This window comes from Gorilla gorilla, chromosome 5 (assembly GCF_029281585.2).
Source record: "Gorilla gorilla gorilla isolate KB3781 chromosome 5, NHGRI_mGorGor1-v2.1_pri, whole genome shotgun sequence".
Lineage (NCBI taxonomy): Eukaryota > Metazoa > Chordata > Mammalia > Primates > Hominidae > Gorilla > Gorilla gorilla.
Window position 1 is genome coordinate 192,206,588 of NC_073229.2, and position 24,071 is coordinate 192,230,658.

General features: G+C 40.0%; 1 protein-coding gene across 29 annotated transcripts in view; it reads left to right on the forward strand.

Annotated features, from left to right (window-relative positions):
- Positions 1 to 24,071, forward strand: part of AFDN (afadin, adherens junction formation factor) — a 144,296-nt gene that overhangs the window by 87,012 nt on the left and 33,213 nt on the right. For 15 of the 29 annotated variants that reach the window (XM_031011930.3, XM_055392051.2, XM_055392034.2 and 12 more), the window contains 8 exons: positions 299 to 319; positions 1,065 to 1,210; positions 1,540 to 1,634; positions 2,063 to 2,328; positions 3,983 to 4,126; positions 5,628 to 5,826; positions 9,714 to 9,817; positions 11,851 to 11,937. In XM_031011930.3, coding sequence (XP_030867790.2) covers positions 299 to 319; positions 1,065 to 1,210; positions 1,540 to 1,634; positions 2,063 to 2,328; positions 3,983 to 4,126; positions 5,628 to 5,826; positions 9,714 to 9,817; positions 11,851 to 11,937 — 1,062 coding nt within the window. The remainder of the gene's footprint in view (positions 1 to 298; positions 320 to 1,064; positions 1,211 to 1,539; positions 1,635 to 2,062; positions 2,329 to 3,982; positions 4,127 to 5,627; positions 5,827 to 9,713; positions 9,818 to 11,850; positions 11,938 to 24,071) is intronic. The other 14 variants (XM_031011932.3, XM_031011934.3, XM_055392043.2 and 11 more) reach the window with 1 other exon arrangement.

The window sequence follows — 24,071 nt, forward strand, 5'->3', positions numbered from 1 at the left end:
AAAGAGATCAGTGTGTTCGTGTGTGTTTATTGTAACATCATATTTATTGATAAACTCTAAAAATACAGTTAGTTATTGTGCCAGTGGTAAGAACATAAAACTAATCCTTTAGGTTGTATACTTCTAAAGGTGCTTCAGAACCATAAATGAAAATGTGATTTTGGGAATAACATAACTAAATGTCGTACCTTCATGTCGTACCTTCATATTAGTGTTTTGATTTTTTTAAACTATCATGATTGTTTACAAGTTTCTTTCTCTCGTTCTGCTTGATTTCCCCTCGTCTGTTTTTCTCCAGGAAGTAGACCAGGTTGACCAGGTAGGACATCTGCTGGGAGCTGATCCTAGCTGTGTTGCTTAGCCAAGTTTCTCATGCTGCTCCCATGTCAAATACAGTAATACAACAGCTGGACTGAACAGCTCGTAACACTCATTCAGCAACTGAGACATGCAGTACTAAAACCCTTTTTGACTGTGCAACCTTTATCGGCATTTCATAATTTCTGCTTAATGCACTTCAGTGTGGATATGAAATGACAAAAGTTCTGTTTCTTCTCTTTATTATTTATCCTTGGTTCCTATTCTTTGGATCTCATCTGAGGTTGCCTGGCCTGCACATGTGGTCGGGAGAGGATGTGATAGATCAGTACTTGATACTGAGTTGCATGGTGTCCAAGCCAGTGACTACAAGTATCAGGGTGGCTGTGGGTAACCATGGATACATGTATGTATACTGCACAGATTACCAGATAATGCACGGTCTACAATTTGGTGTTATATTATTTGATATCTCCATTTCTCTGCTGATTCCATCTATAAATTGTAGCTAACTGAATCCATATGTCTATGTGCATGAATCCTAAGACATAGTTGCAGTGGTTATTTACTTCCCATTGCTATGTATGCATCCAAATTATTTTGCAAATATCTGGTATCTGTGGTAAATACCTTGGTGAAATGGGAAGGTACTGGTCTATCTTCAGCAGCTTTTCAAGAGCATTCCTTTATATTTTTATTACTTTTGTTTATTCTCTGTTGCTTATGGAAATGTGTTCTGTCTACAGAAACAGAAGAATATTGCAGGGGCACTTGCCTTCTGGATGGCAAATGCATCTGAACTTCTCAACTTCATTAAGCAAGACCGAGACCTTAGTCGGATCACATTGGATGCTCAAGATGTTTTAGCACATTTAGTTCAAATGGCATTTAAGTAAGGAACACATTTTTGAAGGTGGCACTACTCTAAGTAATTAAGTCATTTGTTTTCTTATTCAGTTTTCCAAACTAATTTTAAGATTTATATTTACCTTGATTGAAGGTGAATATCAAGAAGCATACGTTTTTGCAAAATGTATTAACTACCTATAGTTATATACTTAATATAGTTATACTGAATTCAGTGAGCTATGTTTCAAGATTCCACATTTTTTTTTCATGGAAAATATTTTTTAAGAGTCCAGATTGTTTCCCATGTGATAACATGTCTGACAATAGCTGTCTGTCATGCTAAGATTACTTAAATTGTCTATGTATTTTCAGATACTTGGTTCACTGTCTTCAATCAGAACTTAATAATTACATGCCAGCCTTTCTAGATGACCCTGAAGAGAACAGTCTGCAAAGACCAAAAATAGGTTAGGATGTTTTCTGACTCTCTCCCTCTATCCTGCTTCCTTCACGTTTAGCATCATTTTAATGCTTAGCGTAGGTAAGTGGAGGTGTTTTTAAAATAAATGGGATGTCCTTTGGGTTTGGCAATCTTTAATACGTTTTAACAACTATTTGTTTTGTTTACAGATAGTTCTCATTTTGGTGTGTCACGCTGGCCATACTCTTTAAAAAGTCTCTTAAGACCAAACTAATGATGTTTAGTGTAGTTAGTTAATAACTATATGTAGTTTAACATCATGTCACTGTTTCCTCTTGGAATGAAGTTGATATTTTTAAAGTAATTAAACAGCACTTACTACCATAGGTACCATTATCTAAATCTGCTGCACATTCAAAGGCTTCTTCCTGGATGACATTTTGCTCCTCTTTTCCTCTCATCCTGTCTGGGCAGATGATGTGCTGCACACGCTCACAGGAGCCATGTCCTTGCTACGACGCTGCAGAGTCAATGCCGCCCTGACCATCCAGCTCTTCTCTCAGCTCTTCCACTTCATCAATATGTGGCTGTTCAATAGATTGGTGACCGACCCAGATTCGGGGCTGTGCTCTCATTACTGGGGTGCAATTATCCGTCAGCAGTTGGGCCATATTGAAGCCTGGGCTGAGAAGCAGGGGCTGGAACTGGCTGCGGACTGTCATCTGAGCAGGATCGTGCAGGTGAGTGCTGGTGCCACTCCCCAGTTCATGTGCTTTATGGTAAAGGCATCTGATCTTTATGATGAGCAAGAGCTTCAATGCAGCAAAACCTCAATACCCTCTTTTTGGGGTTTTTCATATGTACAAATAATGAAGTAGTGCTATGTGAGTACTTGGGCTGCGGTTACAAAGTACAGATTATTTTTTCACTGTATTAATTGTATGCCATAATTGTTACTGTTAAGTACTTAAGCCTGAATAAATCTAAGAAAATGATTGCTTATAGATACATAAAAATTCAGAGTTAGAAATGGTGGTGACACCAAGCAACTGCAGATTGTTTACATGGTTTGTTTTCTGATAATTTAATGTACACAAACTTTGTTTCATGCACAAAGTTATTTCAAATATTGTATGAAATTACCTTCAGTCTGTGTGTATAAGGTGTATATGAAACAAATTTCATATTTAGACTTGGGTCCCATCCCCAAAGATATCTCATATATGTCAATCTTCCAAAATTGGAAAAACTCCAAAATCTGAAACACTTCTGGTCCCAAGCATTTCAGTTAAGGAATACTGAACCTGTGTCAAAAACTGAGTGGCTTAACAGTTGCTCCACAGCCCTGGAGGCCAGAAGTTGAAATCAAGATGTCAGCAGGGTTGATTCCTTCTGGGGGCTCTGAGGAAAGGATCTGTTTCAGGCCTTCCCCCTAGCTTCTGGTGGTTTGCATGCAGTTGGCATTCTTTGGCCTGTAGATGCATCATCCCAGTCCCTGCCTTTGTCTTCGTATGGCATTTTCCTCGTTTGCCTGTCTGTGTCTGAAAGACTGCTTTCTATAAGGACAGCTGACATTGGACCAGCTGATCTTGTTTTAACTTGATGATTCCCTGGAAAGATGCTGTCTCGAAAAAAGATAACACTCTTGAGGTACTGAGGGTTAGCCCTGCAAATTTTTAGGGGACACAGTTTAACTCATAAGTGGTAACCAGTGGACTGTAAATATCCTTAAAGGGTTCTGTATATTGAGATCAGTAAGATGTATTTCAGAACACTTTACAATGAAAGATGAGTGCCAGTTTTAAAATGGATGATAATTAACCCTCAAGAATACAAAGCCAAATAATATCCCAGTGGCTTAACCAGCTCTGAGGAAATTTTTTAGATATGAAAAACTAGGATGTGGTGTTTTGCAATTAACGAAATGAGTCATCTACAGCTTAAAAACCTAGGACTTTTTTTAGTATTACGTATAATTTTTTTCTCCATTTTTTTAACCTTTTTTTAAAAGAGATTTAGTATAGAGGCTAGACAGCTGGTTATGAAAAGTCGGGACGATGAAACTATTCAAACACCAGTAATTGGTCATCTGAATGGTCAAGTAAATGTTTAGCTTTTGAAGAGAGTTTTTAAAATGCTTTACGAACATAAATCTAATTATACATGCACGTCATAAAATTAAGAGGGCATCTAAAAAGATGCCCTTTACAAGATAATGCTTTTAGTTCTATTTAATGTATATAGTTACTGTAAATGGAAGTCTGTTTCCTGAAATCATTCTGCATTTCAAAGTTAAATTAGCAAGTTATATTTTTATAAATATTACATAAAGGATAATATTTTTGAAATAACTTTACAAGTGTGATATTTTATGTCCTTTATTCTTTTACATAGGCAACGACTTTGCTTACCATGGATAAGTATGCACCTGATGACATTCCAAATATAAACAGCACCTGCTTTAAGTTAAATTCACTACAACTTCAAGCCTTATTACAGAACTATCACTGTGCACCTGATGAGCCTTTTATCCCAACGGTGAGTGGATGTTGCCACATTACCACACAGTGCGGGACATGTTTGCACGGGGACATTTGGATGAAAAAACAAAAGGAAATCTTATTTAATACGTTAACTTATTTATTCTCATCTTACAAGGTCATTTTCGTGTTGCTGTCTAAGAGTTCAATGAAAAAACAGAAACTGTACTCCTAAGTAGAAAGGGATTTTATTCAGGAAATTAGGTTCTTGGGAAGTCATCAGAAGGACTAGAGGAGAGGAGGTTAGGAGGCTGCCCAGGACTGTTGGGTTCCAGTGTGCGTAGCCACAACTGAGTGTAGAGGGTGGGTGCCTCTGTCACAGATCACCCTCTTACAGCCTAGCTGAAATGAGAGGCTTGTGCCTTCTCATCCGGAATGGAGCCAGGAGTTTTGGCATGCCTGCCTCTCAGTAGGAGGAACAGAGGGTGAGAAATAGTATCTACCACTGTTAGCTGTTTATAAAGAGAAATACTGTAGACTTAAATATGAGTCATGAGAATTATGTATGTGGATGGATGGATTCACCAGCATTGAGTTTATGCTAACAAGACATGCACAAAACAGCCAGAAACTGGAAATCACCAAATCAAAAGCACAGCATATACATAAATCGTGTCATAGTCATATAAAGAAATATGTGAGAAAGAATGAATTACAGTTACAACAACTGGGATGAACATTATGACATAATGTGAAAAAAGGCAGCCCTGTGCAAAGTGCATAGAATACGCTTCTATCTGTGTACACTTTAGGAACAGTCAAAATCACACTCTGGTGATAGAAGCCTGAAAACCATGTCATTCTTTTCGAAGGAGAAGGAGGGGACAGTGATAGGGAATGGGGTGGCTACTCAGGTGGCGATGTTCTCTTTTCTTGAACAGAAGTGAACCTGGTGGTTGAGCTGGTGTGTTCATTTTATTGATCTGTACAGTTAGGATTCATGAACTTTCCTATATGTGGGTAATACATCAATAAAACGTTTCTAAATAAAAATCACCCATAAACCCATAATTCAGAAATAACCTCCATATATTGCTATATTTCCAAACTGGCAAAAATACTGTGTAGATATTTTATTCCGGTCTTTTATATTTTACATTGTGTGGGCTTTTCCCTATATCATTAAACATGCTATACAAATATAGTTATTAACAGCTGAAAATTAAAGAATTGTGCGAGGAAAAAAATGATTAGTTTAGAAAAGAAACTTCTTGTGATTGAACAATTTCTTTTTATTTAAAGCTACACGTTACTTAAAATTAGTAATTAAAATCTTGGCTCATCTATAAAATGTGTGCGGCCCAGAGTTGCTGGCTTTAGAAAACTGGTGATGGGTGTACTCCTGGGACCTGTGCTCCCTCCGTAACCCTGCGTCTGTCTGTGTGTGTGTCGGTGAGACAAGCTGTGCTGCAGTGAGCAGACAGCCTTTGAATAGTTGTTGGTCACATGCACCAGGCAGTGAGCATCTCTTTTTAATTTTGCATTTGTTTTCCAAACAGGATCTTATAGAAAATGTAGTGGCTGTGGCTGAAAACACTGCCGATGAGCTGGCCCGCAGCGATGGAAGGGAAGTGCAGTTGGAGGAGGATCCTGATCTGCAGCTGCCGTTTCTTTTGCCAGAAGATGGTTATTCTTGTGATGTTGTCAGAAACATTCCAAATGGTTTACAAGAATTTTTAGACCCTCTGTGCCAGAGAGGTAAATTAGTCTACATGCCTGAGTCTGAGCTACGCCCCAGGTTGAAGCGAGCATTTTATTCATCGTCCATCTCATAGGGTAGTCCACTTGTGTGGGAGTGCACCCTCGTGCTGTCTGGAGAAGTCCGTGTTCCACTGACTTGGAGAAATATTTCATGGTGATGTAAGGTCAGAAGTGTCGAGACACAGAGCCCTTGGGCATGTTTTGTGACCCTGTAGTGAGCATCTGCTCTGCCCACTTGATGTCATGGTTACATTTTCTGCCTGGGCTGATAACAAGGGACCTTTTATTGTTCTCCCTTCTTGGTATTTTATGAGCGTAGTAGGTTGATTCATTCCTTTAGCACTAAATTGTAAACTTTGTTGATACCAGCATAGCAGTTAAGAGCAACACAAGCTTTGGAAGCAGACTGCCTGCATTCTAAACCCACCTCTGTCACCTACAGGCTGTGCTGCCATTGGCAGGTGACTTTGACACCTCAGTTTCTTTTCAGTGAAATGGGCATGTTGATAGTACCCAGCTAAGAGATTCTTGGGAGGACTGAATGGGTTCCTGTGGAGCATGCAGAACTCTAGCACAGAGCGAGTGGGTGTGAGTGCTGCTGCTGCTGTGGCCACCAGTGCCAGGCTGGCTTGCGCCTGTGTGCTGGCGAGACCCAAACTCCAGCATGTTGTGTGCTTTTCTGTGTGAAGGGCTTATAGCCCTGAAAGGTTCGAATACAACTGATTTCCTGGATTTTATTATGTCACTTTTACTACATGTTCTTGTGATCTGTACTGATCAAAAACACCACAGTTATTTCTGATGTATGAGGTTTTGTATTAGACCAAATTTTAATCCCAGTCTGCCACTTTTTCATAAAGTGGAAAACAGCTCAGATGAGTAGAAAGTTAGACTCAAAGTGTAGGGGTTTGTTTAAACACATAAAAGTAATAACGATAGAGGTTTTATGCCCGTAGGTATATAAATCTGGTGAGTGTGATTTTTAATTTCAGTGAATGTTTCACTCCCCACAATAAATACGTTTTTATACCTTTCAAGATATCTTCAAAGTTTCTGATAGTTAAAAAAAATCATTTTACAAAGGCTGCTTCTTTAATGAAACGTGTTTGCAAAACAGTTACCTCTGAGCCTTTCCAAAAGGTGCTCAAGGCTCAGTGCCATCCTCAGAGACACAGAGAGAGGCCAAGGTGAGATGAGGCTGGGGTGAGGTCTTTTAGGAAAGTGTGTGTGAAGGAAGAGGGGTAGGAGCAGGAGTAGGCAGGGAGAGCCTTCAGTCTTGGTAGAGGTGCACCTGTGACGAGTTTGGGGAAGGAGGAGGGCTGGGTTTCAGTGCAGGTCTGAGAAATGGAGTGGGCCTGAACTAGCCCCAGAGCATTAGTTCCGTGCTCTGCCATTCCCTGGAAAAAGCCTCATGCTACACACTGGTGGACCCAGAGGCAGCAGCACAGCTTCCAAGCGGCAGGCACTCGGCCACCACGGGACTGCTGAGAAGTATCCTTCCCAGTGTGCTGCATCTCAGCAAGTCAGAAAGCACAGCTAGCTTTCCTTCCTACAGGCTTCTTCCCCACACACGGGTTACCTACAGCGTTAGTCCTCGGACAGTCTCCTCACTCCACTTTTTCATTCTGTTCTATTGTTCATATTGCCATGGTATCTTAAAACCATGGTTTGCGGATGGCGCCCTCCTGCCAGGAACTCTTCGTCTGTCATGTGTGGGATTAATTTAAACTGTTGAGCATGACATCATCTTCCAGCCTTACTTCTTCACCTTGAAATACGCACACTATAGATGTCATTCATATTGAACTGTATATTATTAATATCTGTGCTGTTACCGTTGTCGGTACTCTACTCCTGCTGTTGAACTTACACACTTATTTTCTTAATTCTAATCAGGCGTCCTTTTATCTGGAAAACCTCAGTGTCTTCCTAACACTTAACATGTCTCCCCCAGGAGTGATTCTTAGTTATTTGCTTCTATTTTTGCACTGGTCACATTGTGTTTGAAACGCGTGTTGCTGTCTGTCCTCCACGCTTAGTGAGGGTGGTCCCTGAGAGCCTGGGCTTGGCCAGCTGCACTTTCTCTGATCCTCAGCACCTCACATGGGCCTGCTGTATGTTCAGTGCTCAGTAACTAGTTGTTTTTATAATTAATACCTTGCAAATAAGCATGTAAGGTGACTACTAGCATTTTGCAAATGCGTATAGTTTATAGGTTAGAAGCAACTGCCAGTTTTGTCACATGTGCCATAGGGCGGATCCTCACCAAGTTGGAAACAGTGAGCTCTTGACTTGATGATGGAGTATTCTTTGTGACTTCCCCATAAGCTCTCTTAAATGATTAATTTTAGGACATACGTGATATTTCCGTGGCCTAGGCATCACCACATTACTTCATATGTGTTAGATGGTCATTGTACACGTAGCTTAGTACACAGATGCCTTTAGAAGACTTACAAAGAATCGAGTGTTTTCTTTCATGACATCAGTGTTTTTAATGCTTCACACTCAGTTCTTTACAAGCTGATTAAAGAATTACTTTGTGCTGTCAATATATATTCCTTTGTTTCCTTCATACAATACAGTTCTGTGAGAAAAGACTGTACGACCAGCCTGGACTCATTCCTGGTCTGAGATGCATTCCGTAAGCTAATAAAGCCAAACCTCTATTTGTAGTATGGTCCAGAGCTTGTTATGGAAATGCGGCCCTTGAAAAAAATAAGAAAATAATTTATAATTGTTCAGATTTCAAAATCATGATAAATTAGTGATTCCCTGAAACATAAGAAAGAGAAGCAAGTTGTAGGTTATATTTTCATGAATCTGAATTGAAATAGTGATTTAAAAAATAAAAAAAAATCCTAAGTAAAATTACTTTGTATACTTACTTTAACTGAATATGTTTTTTTGACATCTCCTTTTTTGCCTACCGTAAATAACCTGATTGTCCACAGATTTCTCCTTGTTGAACCACTGGAATGGGTGAGACTGTCAGCTACTGCCAGGGAAAACTCCTCACCAGTCCAAGCCATTAGACCCCTTGAGACTGTGGTGAAAAGCTGCGCAGTCTGTCACACAGGACGCTCTTGATGAATGTTAGGTGCTGATAGTGGGAAGAAGATGGCAGTAGAGAAAATGGACCGAGGATTGTTCAGGGCCCGTGTGATAGATAGGAGTTGGTCAAAAACATTGCTGAGAAACAAAATAGGATTTGACTAAATGAGGAATGAGCTAGTTTGAATTGAAAGGCTTACTTTTACAAAGCATGTCATTTGTCCCTGATGAAAATATCAGAGATATTCTTGAAAACATTATAAAATGATTCTGAACTTTATTTGTAAGAAATTTAAATTAGTATGAACTTAAAAGTAAATTTGGACAGAGTAATGAGGAAGACTCCTAGAGTTGTTATACAAGTTACCCAATAATTTGAATGTAAGTAGTTGAACCGAGAGTCTGACGTGCTGGCAGACACCCCATGCTCGTATTGTTTTCTGGCTCCTTCCCTCTTTTCTTTCCCTTTGCTAAGTAGGTATTCTGAATGTTATTAAGGATCTCTTAGTGTAGTGGAGTAAACAGTTCTGCAAGGAAGTAATGACAAGGCTATTTGGTAATTTCTTATAGGAGTAAGAAAAAAGTTCTTTTGGAACACAGAGGAGTGGGAGGCCAATTTTACTTTACTGCTTGGTGCTGAAATGCTCTTGGACCAAAACAAATGGATAATTTTAAATGTCTGGTAATTCAGTTTGCAGAGGGGATTAAAGGTGTAGAGTAAGAAAAATCAATACCGTGTATTGGATATTAAGCAATTGGTAATTAATCTTGCTTCCCTTATCTTGACAAGATGTGCTTTTTCACTTATAATTTTCTTGTTTCCTCCTTAGGATTTTGCAGGTTAATTCCTCACACACGTTCACCAGGTACTTGGACAATATATTTTGAAGGTGCAGATTATGAAAGTCACCTTCTGCGTGAGAACACAGAGCTGGCAAGTATTTTGAGGGTACCATGAAGTGAAATGGATCCTTAGGACTTGAAGATGTGATGCAGATTTGTTTCTTTCTTACACTGAAGATTGGTGTGATAGCAGAGTTTTAAAATCACCATTAAATACTGATATTCAGAAATTTTCAAGCCATAATTCATATATATGTATTTTTTCCTCCCAAGCCATGTCTATTACAGTTTTGTCTGTAAGCAGTGGTGCTTTTTAAAATAAAGAACACTTATACCCATGGTTATACCAGTCTTAATACATATTTTAAAACATATTAATGTGATAACCTTAAAATATTTTCTTAAAATTCTTTGGCAGAAATATTTCATTCTTTTATAGTCAGTTCTGCCTTGTCTTAAATATATATCAAGCCATTTAGTAATATTTTATATCTTTTTGAAAGAGTGGTAAATCCCAAAATTTCCCAGCTTCATACATGTTAAGAACAATTCTACTTTGCTTCATATAGACAGTTTTAAACCCAAACAGGAATTTTTGTATATTCAAAGTAATTAATTTGGCTTCCTGGCATACCTTAGGTTTGAGCATTATATCATGGCCATCTCCAGAAATTGAATTAATTGATGATCGTTCTTTTGTACCAAATAGATGATCACATTGAACTACTGACAAAGTGAACATACCCCTAATACTTTTTTTTTTTTGAGACAGAGTCTCGCTCAGTCGCCCAGGCTGAAATGCAGTGGCGCGATTTGGCTCATTGCAACCTCTGCCTTCTGGGTTCAAGCAATTCTCCTGCCTCAGCCTCCCAGTAGCTGGGATTACAGGTGCCCGCCACCACACTTGGCTAATTTTTTTGAATTTTTAGTAGAGACGGGGATTCACCATGTTGGCCAGCCTGGTCTCGAACTCCTGACCTCAAATGATTCGCCCACCTCAGCCTCCCAAAGTGCTGGGATTACAGGCATGAGCCACCTCGCCCGGCCCCTAATACTTTTTATTGACTTTACTAACTGCTGTTTGTTAAGTCCCAAATAACAGCAGCAACTTCTGTTTACCCAATTTTGTGGAAAAACAAGTACCTTCTAGGTAGATTCACTCATTCCTCGTCTTTTTAGTTTATTCTAAGATTCCTCAGGAGATTTCAGGTTTTGATTTAAAAAAAATAATAATTCTAAGATCAACTAATTTTATTTTCCTTAAAATAGTCTCTTACAAGCTTTAGTTATTATCCTTCTAAATTAAAAAGCCATATGTATAATTACCACCTCTTGGCAAGGTACCTTCCTGCTTATATATTTAATTACTTAAGTTCCTCCTTAGTGTGTATGCACTGTTAATTTTCTTCTTGAATTTTGTTTACTCTTTGGCATATAGGAATGACATGTATAGAACACGTAACTTCAATGAGTAATTCCGCTTTCTCATTCTTTGTGTCTGTCAGGAGCTGTCTTGCCTTACGGTCTGTCAGTTTTAGGCTCCTTACCCAGCCAGGCGGGCTTCACTCAATAGCAGCGCGCTGTGGGTGCTGCTGCGTGAGTCCTGCAGCGGCCGTGGTGCTGCGATTTAAAATAAAATGACTGCTGGTTTTCGCAAGAGACAAAGATGTTAGGTCATCTTTGTTATAACCATTTTTTGCAGTCCTCCCCGTGGATAGTGTAAAATAAGTTTAAATTTCTTCTTTGAAAACACAGAAAGACTGGTAATTTATTTTGAAAGGTAATAAAGTGAAAATTGAATTTTGTCCTTACGATCAGGCTTTCTACCTGATAGTAATGGGGGTTTAATTTTGTTTTATAAACTAAGTTCTTCAAATCACATTTAAATAGCATTTATGACTAAATTCATCTTTAAGACTTGAGTCAAGAATATCGATTTAGTTTACCAGATTAATACCTGAAGAGTATCTATATTAATTGAAATTTTTTTTACTGTTTATCTTCTCATCCTTTTTCTTTCCCCATTTGCTCCAGTGAACGTGATTGACTAGATCATGAGTTGTCTAACCATACAGAAGCACTTCCATTTCAGTCATAAAATAAACCTTTGTTTTCATCCTTTAGGCTCAGCCTCTGAGGAAAGAACCTGAAATAATCACTGTGACCCTAAAAAAGCAGAATGGAATGGGCCTTAGCATTGTTGCAGCAAAGGTAGGCCAATTAGTCATGTGCGAGTTGTTCTCTCCAGTCTTTCAGCATTGAATCAGTGGTTGTCAGAGTGGATCGTGTGGGAGTACTTTACCACCTGTATATAACGTGCCTGTTCAGTTCTGTTTCTGTGTAGGAGAGGAATGGTGTTACATGAATGAAGCCAGTGTGCTCACTGGGCCCAATTAGTTGAGGGATGATCTCCTACTCTGAGAATGTAGCTAGAGTGATACTTTGAGATTGAGCAGATGGTGCTCAGAAGGAAACAATTTAAAGGCATCGTCAAGACTTGATTCGCACAGTGAGGAGAGAAAGCATTGCTACAGCAGAAAACTGCATCATGGGAGTGGGGCACAGGGCTGTCACCTCATCATAGTGGGCCACTGGACTCCTTTCTCAGACTCCAGTGCACATAAGAACCACTAAGGACTTTGCTACACAAGGAGATTTCTGGTTCTCATTTCCAGGTGCCTTCCAGTAAGTCTGGCGTGGAGCTTAGGAAATGGCATTCTTAACCTAGGCCTTATATAGTTCTGATAGGTGTTGACTGCTGGACCACCCTCCTGGAATTCTTGGGGTTTGAATCCCTTCACCCGCTAGTTTTGGCAGGATATTGAAAGCTACACAGATCTTTTCTTTGAGTTAAAGGAATGAGTATTGTGACTTGGTGTTACTCACTCATGAGCCTCTTCCAATATGGAATCTCAATTATGTTTGCTTAGAATGAATTTTAGCTTTGAATCATATTTAGATATTTTCCATGAAACAAATATGTGTTTAGCTAATATTCAGTAACTAATGTTTCAGTCAACTTTGCTGATATTTTGCTTAAAAATAACCCTTTGGCCACTACAATTTGTATTTTTGTTTCTATCTCTAGGGAATATATGAAAAGCTTGAAAATGTTACATAGCAATATGATAGAAGTGCCTTCTGAATTACACAGTTAATGTGCCTTGAGAAATATTTTAATTGCTAATAGTCAAAAATTTTAGTTTATTTTTCTTTATACCAGAATTATATTATCCTGAATATTGATTTGGAAATAAACGGACTATCATTTGAAACCTTGCCATTCCCATTGCCTAGAGACCTGTGATTTTTAAAAGCTTTCACCGAAGCTTTTTCTTCCTCAGCTGCTCTAATTTGTGAAGGGTCCGTTTGAAATGAGGGTATAGGGGCAGGCCATGAGGTCAGCTTTGCAGCGAACAAGTGCAGAAGTATGAGAAAAAATGTTGAGGTCCTGGCTTTGAACCGAAGGCTAGATGGTGAGCTAATAAGCTAACAAGTACACAGGCTCTGCCTGGCTGGGCATGTTTGCATCTACTGTCCCATCATGCTGTGAGGCCTTTTTTATTTTTATGTTTTAAAAGAGGCTGGGTCTTGCTCTGTCACCCAGGCTGGAGTGCAGTGGCACAATCACAGCTTTGAACTCCTGGGCCAAGTGATCCTCCAGCCTCAGCCTCCCAAGTAGCTAGGACTGCAGAAGCATACCACCATGCCTGGCTAATCTAAAAAATTTTTTTAGAGACAGGATCTCGCTATGCTGCCCAGGCTGATCTCGATCAAACTCCTGGCCTCAACCAGTCCTCCCACCTTGGCCTCCCAAAGTGCTAACAAAGCTTTTGTGTCCTACTTTGCAAGGACTTCCTGGCAGCTCACTCTGCTCATCTCTGTCCCCTAAATCAGGGTACTTTTAGAACTGGAATTAAATCATGAGTTTGGTATCTTTTTTCCTGTCAGACTGACTGTAGCATCTTCACTGTAGCTATCCCCACTCCCAGACACAGTCCCCAGCCTATAGTAGGCAAAAAATACTTGTTGAAAAATAGCAAATAAGAACAATTTTTTTTTACCGAGTGGATATTTGATTTGCTGTTACACAGGTTTAATCCTGGAAGTTAATTTATTTAAAATAACACATTACCAGCTATATTAGCACAACTCTCACTGAATTAGCTATGAGGAAAATTTGTTATCCATAATCTTAGTCATAACAACACAAATGCCTACGAAACAATATGTGATTAAGATCTAGTGCAAGTACGATAAAACTTTACCTTTGTATATTTTGGAGAAATTAAGATGAATGGGCGTTGTAGCGGTTGTGGAGGGCATCTTGGGAGAAGTGGAGTTTCAGCTAGTCCTTGGAACAAACATAATTGCAATAAAGGAATAAGGGAGATATATTGTGGGTGGGAGTGAGAGCACAAGCAGAGATAGAAGAAACGAGTCTTGTGTGGGCCACTTTTGGTTAAGGTGAGACCTGTGCGATTACTAAGGAGAGCAGAATAAGGAAGGCAGTGCTTAATTAGTTTTAAAACTCTTGATTGACAGGTTAAGGAGTCTGTGCCTTATCTTGTAGGCACCACAAAGAAATGCAGGATTTAGAACAAAAGAGGAACATGATGAAACTGACATTTTAGGAGGCTGCATCTGGGTCTGGTGTGCAGGATGGATTAGAAGAACCTGGGACGAAAGGTGGGCGTCTGTTCAGGAGTTCGTCAGAGGAACCTGAACCCTTTTAGCGTATGGGTTGAAGGTGCTGCGTGGGGCATAGTAAGCTGCCTCTCAGAGACCAAGACTTGTGGGGTTCACCTGTGCAGGCAGAGGGTAGTCCAGGGCCCTTCAGTCCACCTCACTATCCAGAATTTCTGCTTACTCCTGGTAAGGGTCCTGCTCACAGGCCATGTTTCCAGGCTGTTGCAATTTAAGGGACCAGGACTCAAACATCTGGAGATGTAAAAGGGGAACTATCAGCCATAGAGCTATGTTTTCTCTTTGCTTACCGACTGAGTCAATGCCCATTTTCAGGAAAAAATCAGAATCACAAATTACGCTGCTGTACTCAAATCTGTGGGCAGAATGTAACCTCCATATTTTCTGTTATGTTCATCCTGTAACCTTATTTTAAATGCTCTTCTTACCTAGGGTTTTAAGAGTGTGGAGGTGGAAGTAGGGGGCTTCCACGATCAGTGTCCACCTCTTCCAGTTAAAAGAAGTATCTTGCAGTACAAAACTATTTGTTTCCTATAGATTCAAGTCTAATTTACTTCTGCATTCAGTCTTTCAGAGTTTTTGGTATTCTCTTTCGTATGATTTCCGGATGTATAAAGGAACCAGCATTACCTTACAGCAGGGCAGAAGGAGCGGAGCTCTGGGTTCACTTGGCACTTTCTCACCCTGTCCTGGGTGGCCTCTGGCCTCTGGTTGTTTGTCTCTGAATTTTGACCTCTGTCCTTGCCAGGGTGACGGGGCAATTAGGACAACAAGCCAGCTTGAAAGTCACACCTGAGCCTCTGTTCAGTTTTACTGTGGCAATGCAGGCAAGAGGCTGAGGGACAAGGTGCCAGCCCCAGTGTCAGGTGACAGTCAGATGATGCCCAGATGAGGAGAATCCTCTCACTTCAAGGAGGAGCTCCAGAAGGAAGGTTCTGCCAGTTATGAACCTGGGAGGGAGAGGGGAAGGAGTGCAAAAGGTGTCAGGAAAAGTGCCTCAGCTCAGACTCTCAGGCACGGGTGCAGAGCCCTAGGAGTGCCCGACTGTGCCTGAGTCCAGGGAGCCCATGCTGCTTGAATGGGTTCCTCCTGGCCTCTGCCCATTTGTGCATCCATGCTGCTGCCCACATCTGTCTTTGCTTCTTGTTTTTAGATCCTTGCACTTGGTCACCTCTTCCACACCCAGCCTCTGCTAATCCCTAATCCCCTCTTCTGTGGGATGTGAAGTCCCCTGAGCTGCTGTATGTCCTCTTTGCATTTGCTCTTACACAAGGAAGCCTCAGAAGAAACACAACCTTCTCTCTGTATCTTCAATGGAAAGTAATTTCGTCATAAAAATAACTGACTGTGGAATCTTTGCTATTACAAAAATATTTGTCATTTGTGGTGAAAAGGTACAGTACAGTAGGTATCAGTGTAATACAATTACTGGCTTCCGTGAGTCTAACGTGATTTAGGAGTCTGCAGGGGTTAGCTTCAGGGTATGTTGTAATTTCAAGACTAGGTTCTTTGTACTTTTACTAGTATTAGAATAAACTTAATATGAAAGTGGTGTCTAATAGTTAAAATAATATTTCAGAAGAGAATATTACTGCCTATCGTGTGAAAAGTAGAGTGTAAATTTTCACTTTTAAACTTTAAATCTCCAGCATTTTAAAAAAAATTAACAAAAGATATTTACAAAGATTTGTAAAGAAGACCAGGAAATAACAATGTTAATAGTACTTCTAACTGGGTTGTAGGCTATATTAATAGAATTGGGGCTTAATGGGGCATAGTAACAGCATAGAAGGTTAGGTACATACAGTCAAAAAGATGGACCTTTCACCAGCTGAAGCTAGATTGGGGATGTGTCTGATGTGCATGTCTACACTGCACCTGCAAATTTGTGACTCCTGAATTAAACATGCTTCCCTCCCCCTCCTCAGGTCACTCAACACAGCAAGTCTTGCCTGGTAAGAGGAAGGTGAAGGTAGTTGTCCCCTTAGAGCAGGACACTCCAAAAGACAGCCTGAAGAGGTTTTGAGCACCCGCTCTATTTGGCATCCCTGTCTCACTTCCCATGCATGGCTTTGCTGCCTCCGTGGGGAGTCAGACGGGAAGAGGTAGAGAGTGGCTGGAAAGGCCCTGCTCTTCCCTTTGCTGGGGACATAGACCTGTGTGTCCCTTTTCTAAAGTGGGGAGTGATCCTCCCTAACTTGTAGATGATGTTCACTTTGTTCTTGTTTTTGGTCTTTTCAAATACCTTCCACAGTGAATAATGTGTATAAATTGAAAACTGGAAGGAAGAAAAAGGGAGTTCAGATTTAGTTCTAAAATGGTTAACTTGGCCAGGCGCCATGGCTCATGCCTATAATCCCAGCAGATGGGTTTAGGCCGAGGCAGGAGGATCACTTGAGCCCAGGAGTTCGAGACCAGTCCAGGCAACAAGGTGAGACCCCATTTCTACAAAAAAATCAAAAAGTATACTGAGTGTGATGATGTGCGCCTGTGGTCCCAGTTACACTGGCGGCTGAGGCAGGAGGATGGTTTGAGCTCAGGAGGCTGAGGCTGTGGTGAACTGTTTTTTCATCATTGCACCCCAGCCCAGGTAACAGAGCAAGACCCTGTCTCATAATAACAATAATAAAATGGTTAATCATCGGCTTATAAGATAGATTTAGTGAGACTAAGCGTGGATTTGATGCTCATGAAAGTTTTTTTTACCCAGTGATAAAAGTTTTCTTCTCCTGGTGAGATGTCTGTGATCTTAGTCACTTCATCAGCACATGCCCCTTGACCACGTGAAAGATGAGACAGAATAATATGAGTGAGGAATTATATGATCGATGGTCATTATCCATGGCTGTTTGCAGAATGTCTAAACTGCGCTCCAGAGTGGAAGTCAGTGCTGAACTTGAAGGATGAGTCAGTGTTAGCCAGGTCAAGGATGGCAGCGGGCCCTGTGCACAGGCTCTGCCCAGTTTGGGCTGTCAGGGGAAGCCATGTGGGGTGTGTGGAGAGGCAGATAGGACCGGATCATAGAGTACAGTGTCAGCAAGCTTTTTCTGTAAGGGGCCAGACTGTGGCGATTTTCTGCTTTGCAGGCCATGTGGAATCTGTTGCCCTGAGTAGTTCTGCTATCATGGCAGCCACAGGGCAGTTTGTGGCATAGCGTGGCTGTGTTTCAATAAAACTTCATAAAGAAAGGCCTTGTAATGGTGGGTCTGGACAGAGCTGAGGATTTTATTATAGGTGAAATAAGGACACTTGAGGTTTAAATGAGGCATGATATGATTAGAGTGCAGTTTTTAAAGTTTATTTTTACAACTCTGGAACATGGATTAGAGACGCTCAGAAGTACAACCAGAGACTAGTAAGTAAGTTGTACTAGTTTTCCAGATGAGAGGTCGTGGAGGCTTACAGCAGGGTCGTGGCAGTGGAGATGACGGGATGGTTTGCTCTGTGTGCAGAGGACAAAGGCATTCTGGAACAGACACCCCGTGAAGGCAGGCATCTTCTCTTGTCCAGTATTGAAAGGTTGACAGTTTCTGGTTATGGTAGGTACTGATACATATTTGTTGAATGGCAGTTTTTGGATTGGCTTATGAGTTGCAGTAGTGGATGAAAGTGGGAAGTATGATGAATCTCAAGAAGATGAATCTTGATTCTGTCTTGAGCAGCTGGACATACGGAGGTGTGATTTACAAAGGCAGGGAAACTGAAGGGGGCAGGCATGGTGGCATCAGGAGTTCAGCTTTGAACATGTCACACTGGAGATGTGGGATGCCTGTTCAGGTGAGTGAATAGATTATCTAGTAGATAGTTGGATAGTGAAGCTCAGAAGGTTAGAGCTAGAGATAAAATTTGGATGGCACCCCCTCTCAAAGCCTCAGTTTCCTTGCCTTATAGTAGTAATAGTTATAGTTACCTCAGCTCTTCAGAGAGAGAAGCTGTGTCAGGCATGTTGAGCCTGGTATTGGATAATCACCTGCTGTTTGTATTCTTGTTAGTCTCATGAGTGTGTGGTATATGTTTTTTCTGCAGAGGAACCTATAGACTGTGTCGTTAAATTTTACCCCTAGTCATTTGTGTGCTTTTGTTGTTTTCTATAAGCTGCGTGGTTTTTGTCTTTGGCCCGTTCTTTTTTCCTTTTCTAAATTGGTGTATGGGGTAGCTGCTGTAACCCTGAACCACGTTTTGATGTTAAGTTCCCTGACTCGCCTTCCACATGGTGGTTACGTTTTATGAAATCCAGATGATTTGGAAGCAGTGTGGGTATGCAGTTTACTTTTTAAAACATTGCTTTTGGGGACGACCAGCAGGCTACTTCTTGGTCATCTGTGGGACAACATGATGCTTCCTGTTTAATTTGGATTTTAAAATTACAAACAATTCCCTCCTTTTTATTTTTCTAAGTCTTTTTAAAGTATAAAAGTACAAAGCGAATAGCAGTCAGCGTGGACTGGTTACGTAAGAGCCTGAATATTGCCTTGGTTCTAGGTCGTGTTGATAAATGCCATACAGGGTCATAGCATCCAGCGCAGAATGTGGTGATCCCGGTCTTGAAAAACCAGCTGTCTTGGTTGCTGTTGAAAACTGAGAGAAGTAGACGGTTGATTTTCAGTTCATGAAGTTGTTGTGGTCCCGGAAATGAAAATGTGGTTCTCTGTTGTTGGAAGAACACAGGCAGTGGTGAGTTTCTTCAGGGGCAGTTGTCAGTGTTCTTCTGCTCACTGTGGTCTTGAAAGAATGCTTTTTCTTTCAGTGTAACTTGTTTAAACCTGTCAATAATTAACTTGCTCATGAAGCAACAACCATTTAATGTAGCTTGTAATTACACACTCTTTTTTTGTTTTTGCTACTTTTGTGCTGCAAATTCTTAAGCTTCATAAAAACATAAGCCTTCTGTATGCTTCTTATTTAAGAAGACAGCCATGGTATTTCATCCTGCTGGGTATAATATGGTGAAGGTTGCTTTAAATATGATAACTGCCACTATGTAACTTGCTGAAGACATGGACAAGAATATCTATGATGTAACCTATATTTGGCCCCATTAGGTGGTTTTAACTACAGCCTTTCTCTAAAACCTGTTTTTTCTAAAAGTGAACATAAAAATGACACTTTTAAAAGTACTTAGGATATTTTACTATTTTATTTAAAAATAAATGGTTAATTAATGCCTTAAGTATGTTCAAGTTTATGCTTTTAGACAATGTACTGATTTAAAGTTTTAAAAGCTTAAAATCTTAGCTTAAAACATAAGATTCCTATGCCCTAAAAATGAGATGGTAAAGACTGTTTATTAACATGGCTTCTCACTGTTTAGAGAGTCAGTTTCTCGCATAAACTGTCATTTAGTCCTTTGAAGACTTTGAGACCTTCTCTTGTGTTCCTTAATGGTCTAATGATGACCATGTGGGAAACACCTAGTCAAACAAATGAAGTCAGGAAATTCCGGGTTCCTTTTGAGTCAGTTCCAAAGACCTATTGTGCTTACATTTCTTCCCCGGAGATGCCAGAAACATCTTTCCACTAAGTTGTATGAAGTGACACTGCCCCTCATGGCTTCTTATGAATTTGGAAACAATATATTTGTGTGTCAAAAGCAAAGTAGTAAATTATATAAAAGAATACTATTTTTACCTGGTTTATAATTTTGGCCTAAGTGCTGATTTCTTGGATTGGCTGAAATACTGAATTCAAGTACAACATTAAAATGACCTAATAGGAACGTAAAATGTTGATCCTCTAAAGAGCCATCATAGAAAATGATGATAATTTGTAGAGTTTACCTGGATGTAGAATATTGGCTGTAGGGGTAGCCCAGAGGTTCAGACTGCCCCGGGCTTGCCCCATCTCTCTCAGTGGAATCTTAGGTGGTCCAGACCCATCCCCTGCACAGGCCAGGACTCTGGGGAGCTTTGTCAGGAGTGTCAGGCTCGCCTCCAGTGGTCTCTCGTGCCTGAAAATCTGCTGAGTCGCACACCGCTTTGCGAGGCTAAGGAGAGTTGTGCACTCTACCCTGGTGAAATTCACACACCTGCAAATGTCGCATGTGGTCTTTCGGGGTTTATGGGCCTCCTGCATCCCATCTGTGGGACCACCTTCATTCCCTTCATTTTATGGAAAGGGAAGAGATAGATGTGGTCTGTTGGGTTTGTATTTTATACAAAGCATAAACGAAACCCAGAGCTGGAACTACAGCCTTGCTCATAGATATCAAGCTCAGTTACCTTGCTCACAGCACCAAACCTGCTGGGGGTAACTTACCATGGACTTCCAAGGTTGCTGAATGTAGAATTCATATACAAAGTGAATTTTAGAACTGATTATTTCAAAATCAAGGTAATTCCTACCCAAGAAGAGAGATCTTTAGAATGTTTTTAAAACCCAAGCCTGGATTTACTTATCTGACTAGAAATAAAGCAGTTGAAAAACCCCGAGGAGAGCAGCGAGCGGGCAGAGTGTCAACAGAAGCATGCCTGATGACTGAAATACTTCTGGGCTCTGAGGTCATTCCAGCCACTTATTGTTCTAAAATCACCAGCCAGAGAACCCAGGCTAGGTTTTCTTACCTGCGAACAATAGGGTTGGATTCATGATGATTTGGCCAGCATATCTTTCTTCCTCCTGCTCTTTTTTTTTTTTTTTTTTTTGGATTGTGTTTTAATGATGTCTTTATGCTGTTTATCACGTTGTACGCCCACACGCACTCAGGGTTTGCTACTGGAATGTTTGAAGCCTAGGCTTCGCCTGACCGAGCCTCCCTGTGTGTGTGGGGAGACTACCTACACTTCTATAAACCCTCTTCTGAAAAGGCGGAGTAAAAGAATTAGAGAAGACATTTGGGGAGCAGTCTTTTCCTTGTTGCCATTTCTCATCGGATGTACAAAGCAGCTTATAGGTGCGTGCTTCTTTCTCAGTTCTAGGGAAAGTTGAATGTATGGCAGCTGAGTTATTTCTGTTTTTTATTATAATTTTTGATAACTTTTTGTTCATTTATTGCCATTCTGTCTTGTAACTCATTCTACAGGTAAATTTCAGATACAGCTTTGGTTCATCCTTTTTTTGTCCTCCTTTCTTCTGTCTCCTCTCCCTCATTAGTCCCATCCCCCCTCTCAAACCCCCTTCTTCCTTTTTAAAGGAAAGAAAGGCAATTGCAAGAGGCATTTTAAGATTAAAACGTTAAGATCAAACGGGCAGTGATCTTTGTGTTTCCTTTTTGCCTTTTTTTTTAAAGGATACAAGATCTAAATCTTCTGCCAGTGTGTGCTACACGTTGGGTATCCTCTGATATGCTGAAATTACATTGAAGGGCACAAAGGCTGAACATAGCAGTTTGGATGCTGTACTGCAAATGTTCTCAGGGGCCTCCAGACGGGGAAAAGTATATTTAAAAATTTACCTCTGGTATTTAAGTTTGGTTAATTAAATTCCAAAATTGTACTTAATGAAATTTGTAATTCCCGATGCCTTTTGAATCTGTAACTGCTTTTCAGAAGACCTCTGCCTCAACTTTTCTTTGAAGAAACTGATTTGTTACATGAGGAATGAGTAATCCTGAATAATTAGTTTTGCAAAGAATAAATGGACTAAAATGCAATAATATCTTTTCAAATACTATATTTAGGTACCTTTAAGCAAGTAATCCTTAAAACTATTTAGCCTTTCTGGATTTATCTATAATATTGTGTTCTCAATTTTAATGGCTCTTTTGCTTTTCTTTTTTTTTTTTCCTTTGGTTGGAAATCAGGATGTGTAATGTTAGCATGTAAATTATACTATGGTAAAATCTTGTTTTTGCCATATTATCTGCGTAATTGTAAATGTGTTGCTAGTACCTATCATTACTCATAACAAACATACTACGAAAATCTACATTATTAGTGCAGCACTGTCCGATAGAAATATAATATGAGCAACATGGGGAATTTTCAGTTTTCTGCTAGCTGTGTTTTTTTAAAAAGTGAAGTTAATTTTAATACCATATTTTATATTATCTAATACATCAGAAATGTTATTTCAACATGTAGTCAATATGAAAATCATCAATGAGATAGTTCACATTCTTTTTTCCATACTAAGTCTCTGCATTTCCACATTTCAGTTTGGATGAGCCACATTTTCAGTGCTCTGTCACCACCTGTGGCCTGCCGACTGCCACACTGAACAGCACAGTGTTTAATACCGTTTCACTAGTATTCTTGGAACTGTTTCTACATTTCTGTGGTTGTTTCTGGTTGGTAATTACATAGCTAACACTTGAATGTTCTACGTGCTGACACACAGCAGCAAAGAACATAGAGCTTCTAGGCCTGGCTGTTCTTTCTTAGTTGGAAAAGAAATAGAATTACCATAAAATGAATTTTAATTGTGTGCACATGTAAATATAAAGACACTAATTATTTTAATAAATTTTGAGTTCAGCCTTAGTAGACTACATAGATTGTCCATTATTGTTTAGAAATAAGACCTAAATTAAGTGGTTTAATATTTCTGAAATTAATAAATTGTTTCATACAGTTTTTTTTTTTAACCGTAGGCAGTACAATTCTCATTTATTCAAATGAAGTGGGTGGGGTAGGTAGTGAGAGCTCCATAATGTTAAGGAATTGTTATGGCTCGACAGACGACAGTTTGCTGAGGCATCTGACCAGCAGCAGAGGCAGGGATGCAGCAGAGTTTCTTTACTCTGCTCTTCCCCCAGTCAGGGTGCACATTTCAGGCCTGCACTGCCATAGCCAGATTGAGAAACCTTGGACAAGTGGACACCTTGTAGTTGGACAGAGACTGTGGTGGTTCGGGTTGAAGGTAATTGCCCATATTGATGTGATACAAATAGACATTTCCTGGAGTTCTTTCATCTCTGGGTAATCATCTCTAATTTTGTTTTGCTAAGATAATTACCAGTAGAACTGTAATTTCTCCATTCAGCAGTTGTAGTTAGAATTTTTATGATCAGTTTATGACTGTGAGCTGCACCTGAAGTATAAGTAGGATCCAAATAACCAGAGGTGATAGGAGGGAAGGGCATGTGAACAGGGCCAGTGGATCTGCAGGAAAGGAGTGTGTACAGAAGGTGCAGGGTCAGTGGACAGGGAATGTGTCCACGGAAACGTCCTTGAAGCAGAGTAGTCCGTGAAGTGGAGGCCCAAATGCCGACCAAAATGTGGACACCTGTTACATTATCCAGATCCATATTCTTTACTTGCACATTGTTTTGTCTTCCTGTGTCTAAGAGTATTTTCAAAATATATTTCGTGATGCATTGTCTTGACTTTTGATCAAATTCCATTTTTATGATCAACCTTGAATAGACCTTTTAGATTTTAATGGGTGTTTTGAATTGAGGTCTCTAATAATCATGAATGCTTTTTAAAATTTTTTTGTAGAGACAGGATCTCGCCATGTTGCCTAGGCTGGTCGTGAACTCTTGGCCTCAAGCAGTCCTCCCACCACAGCCTCCCAAAGTGTTGGGATGACTCCCACCATGCCTGGCCCTATCATGAATGCTTATTTCCTTAAATGAAAACCTCCTTTTGTGACAAACAGATATACTTACAAATTCAGTTTACTTGGAATTAAAAGAAGTGGTTATTACTTAGAATTCAGATAAATTCTGAATCTATAAGAAAATAGAATGTGTCTTATTT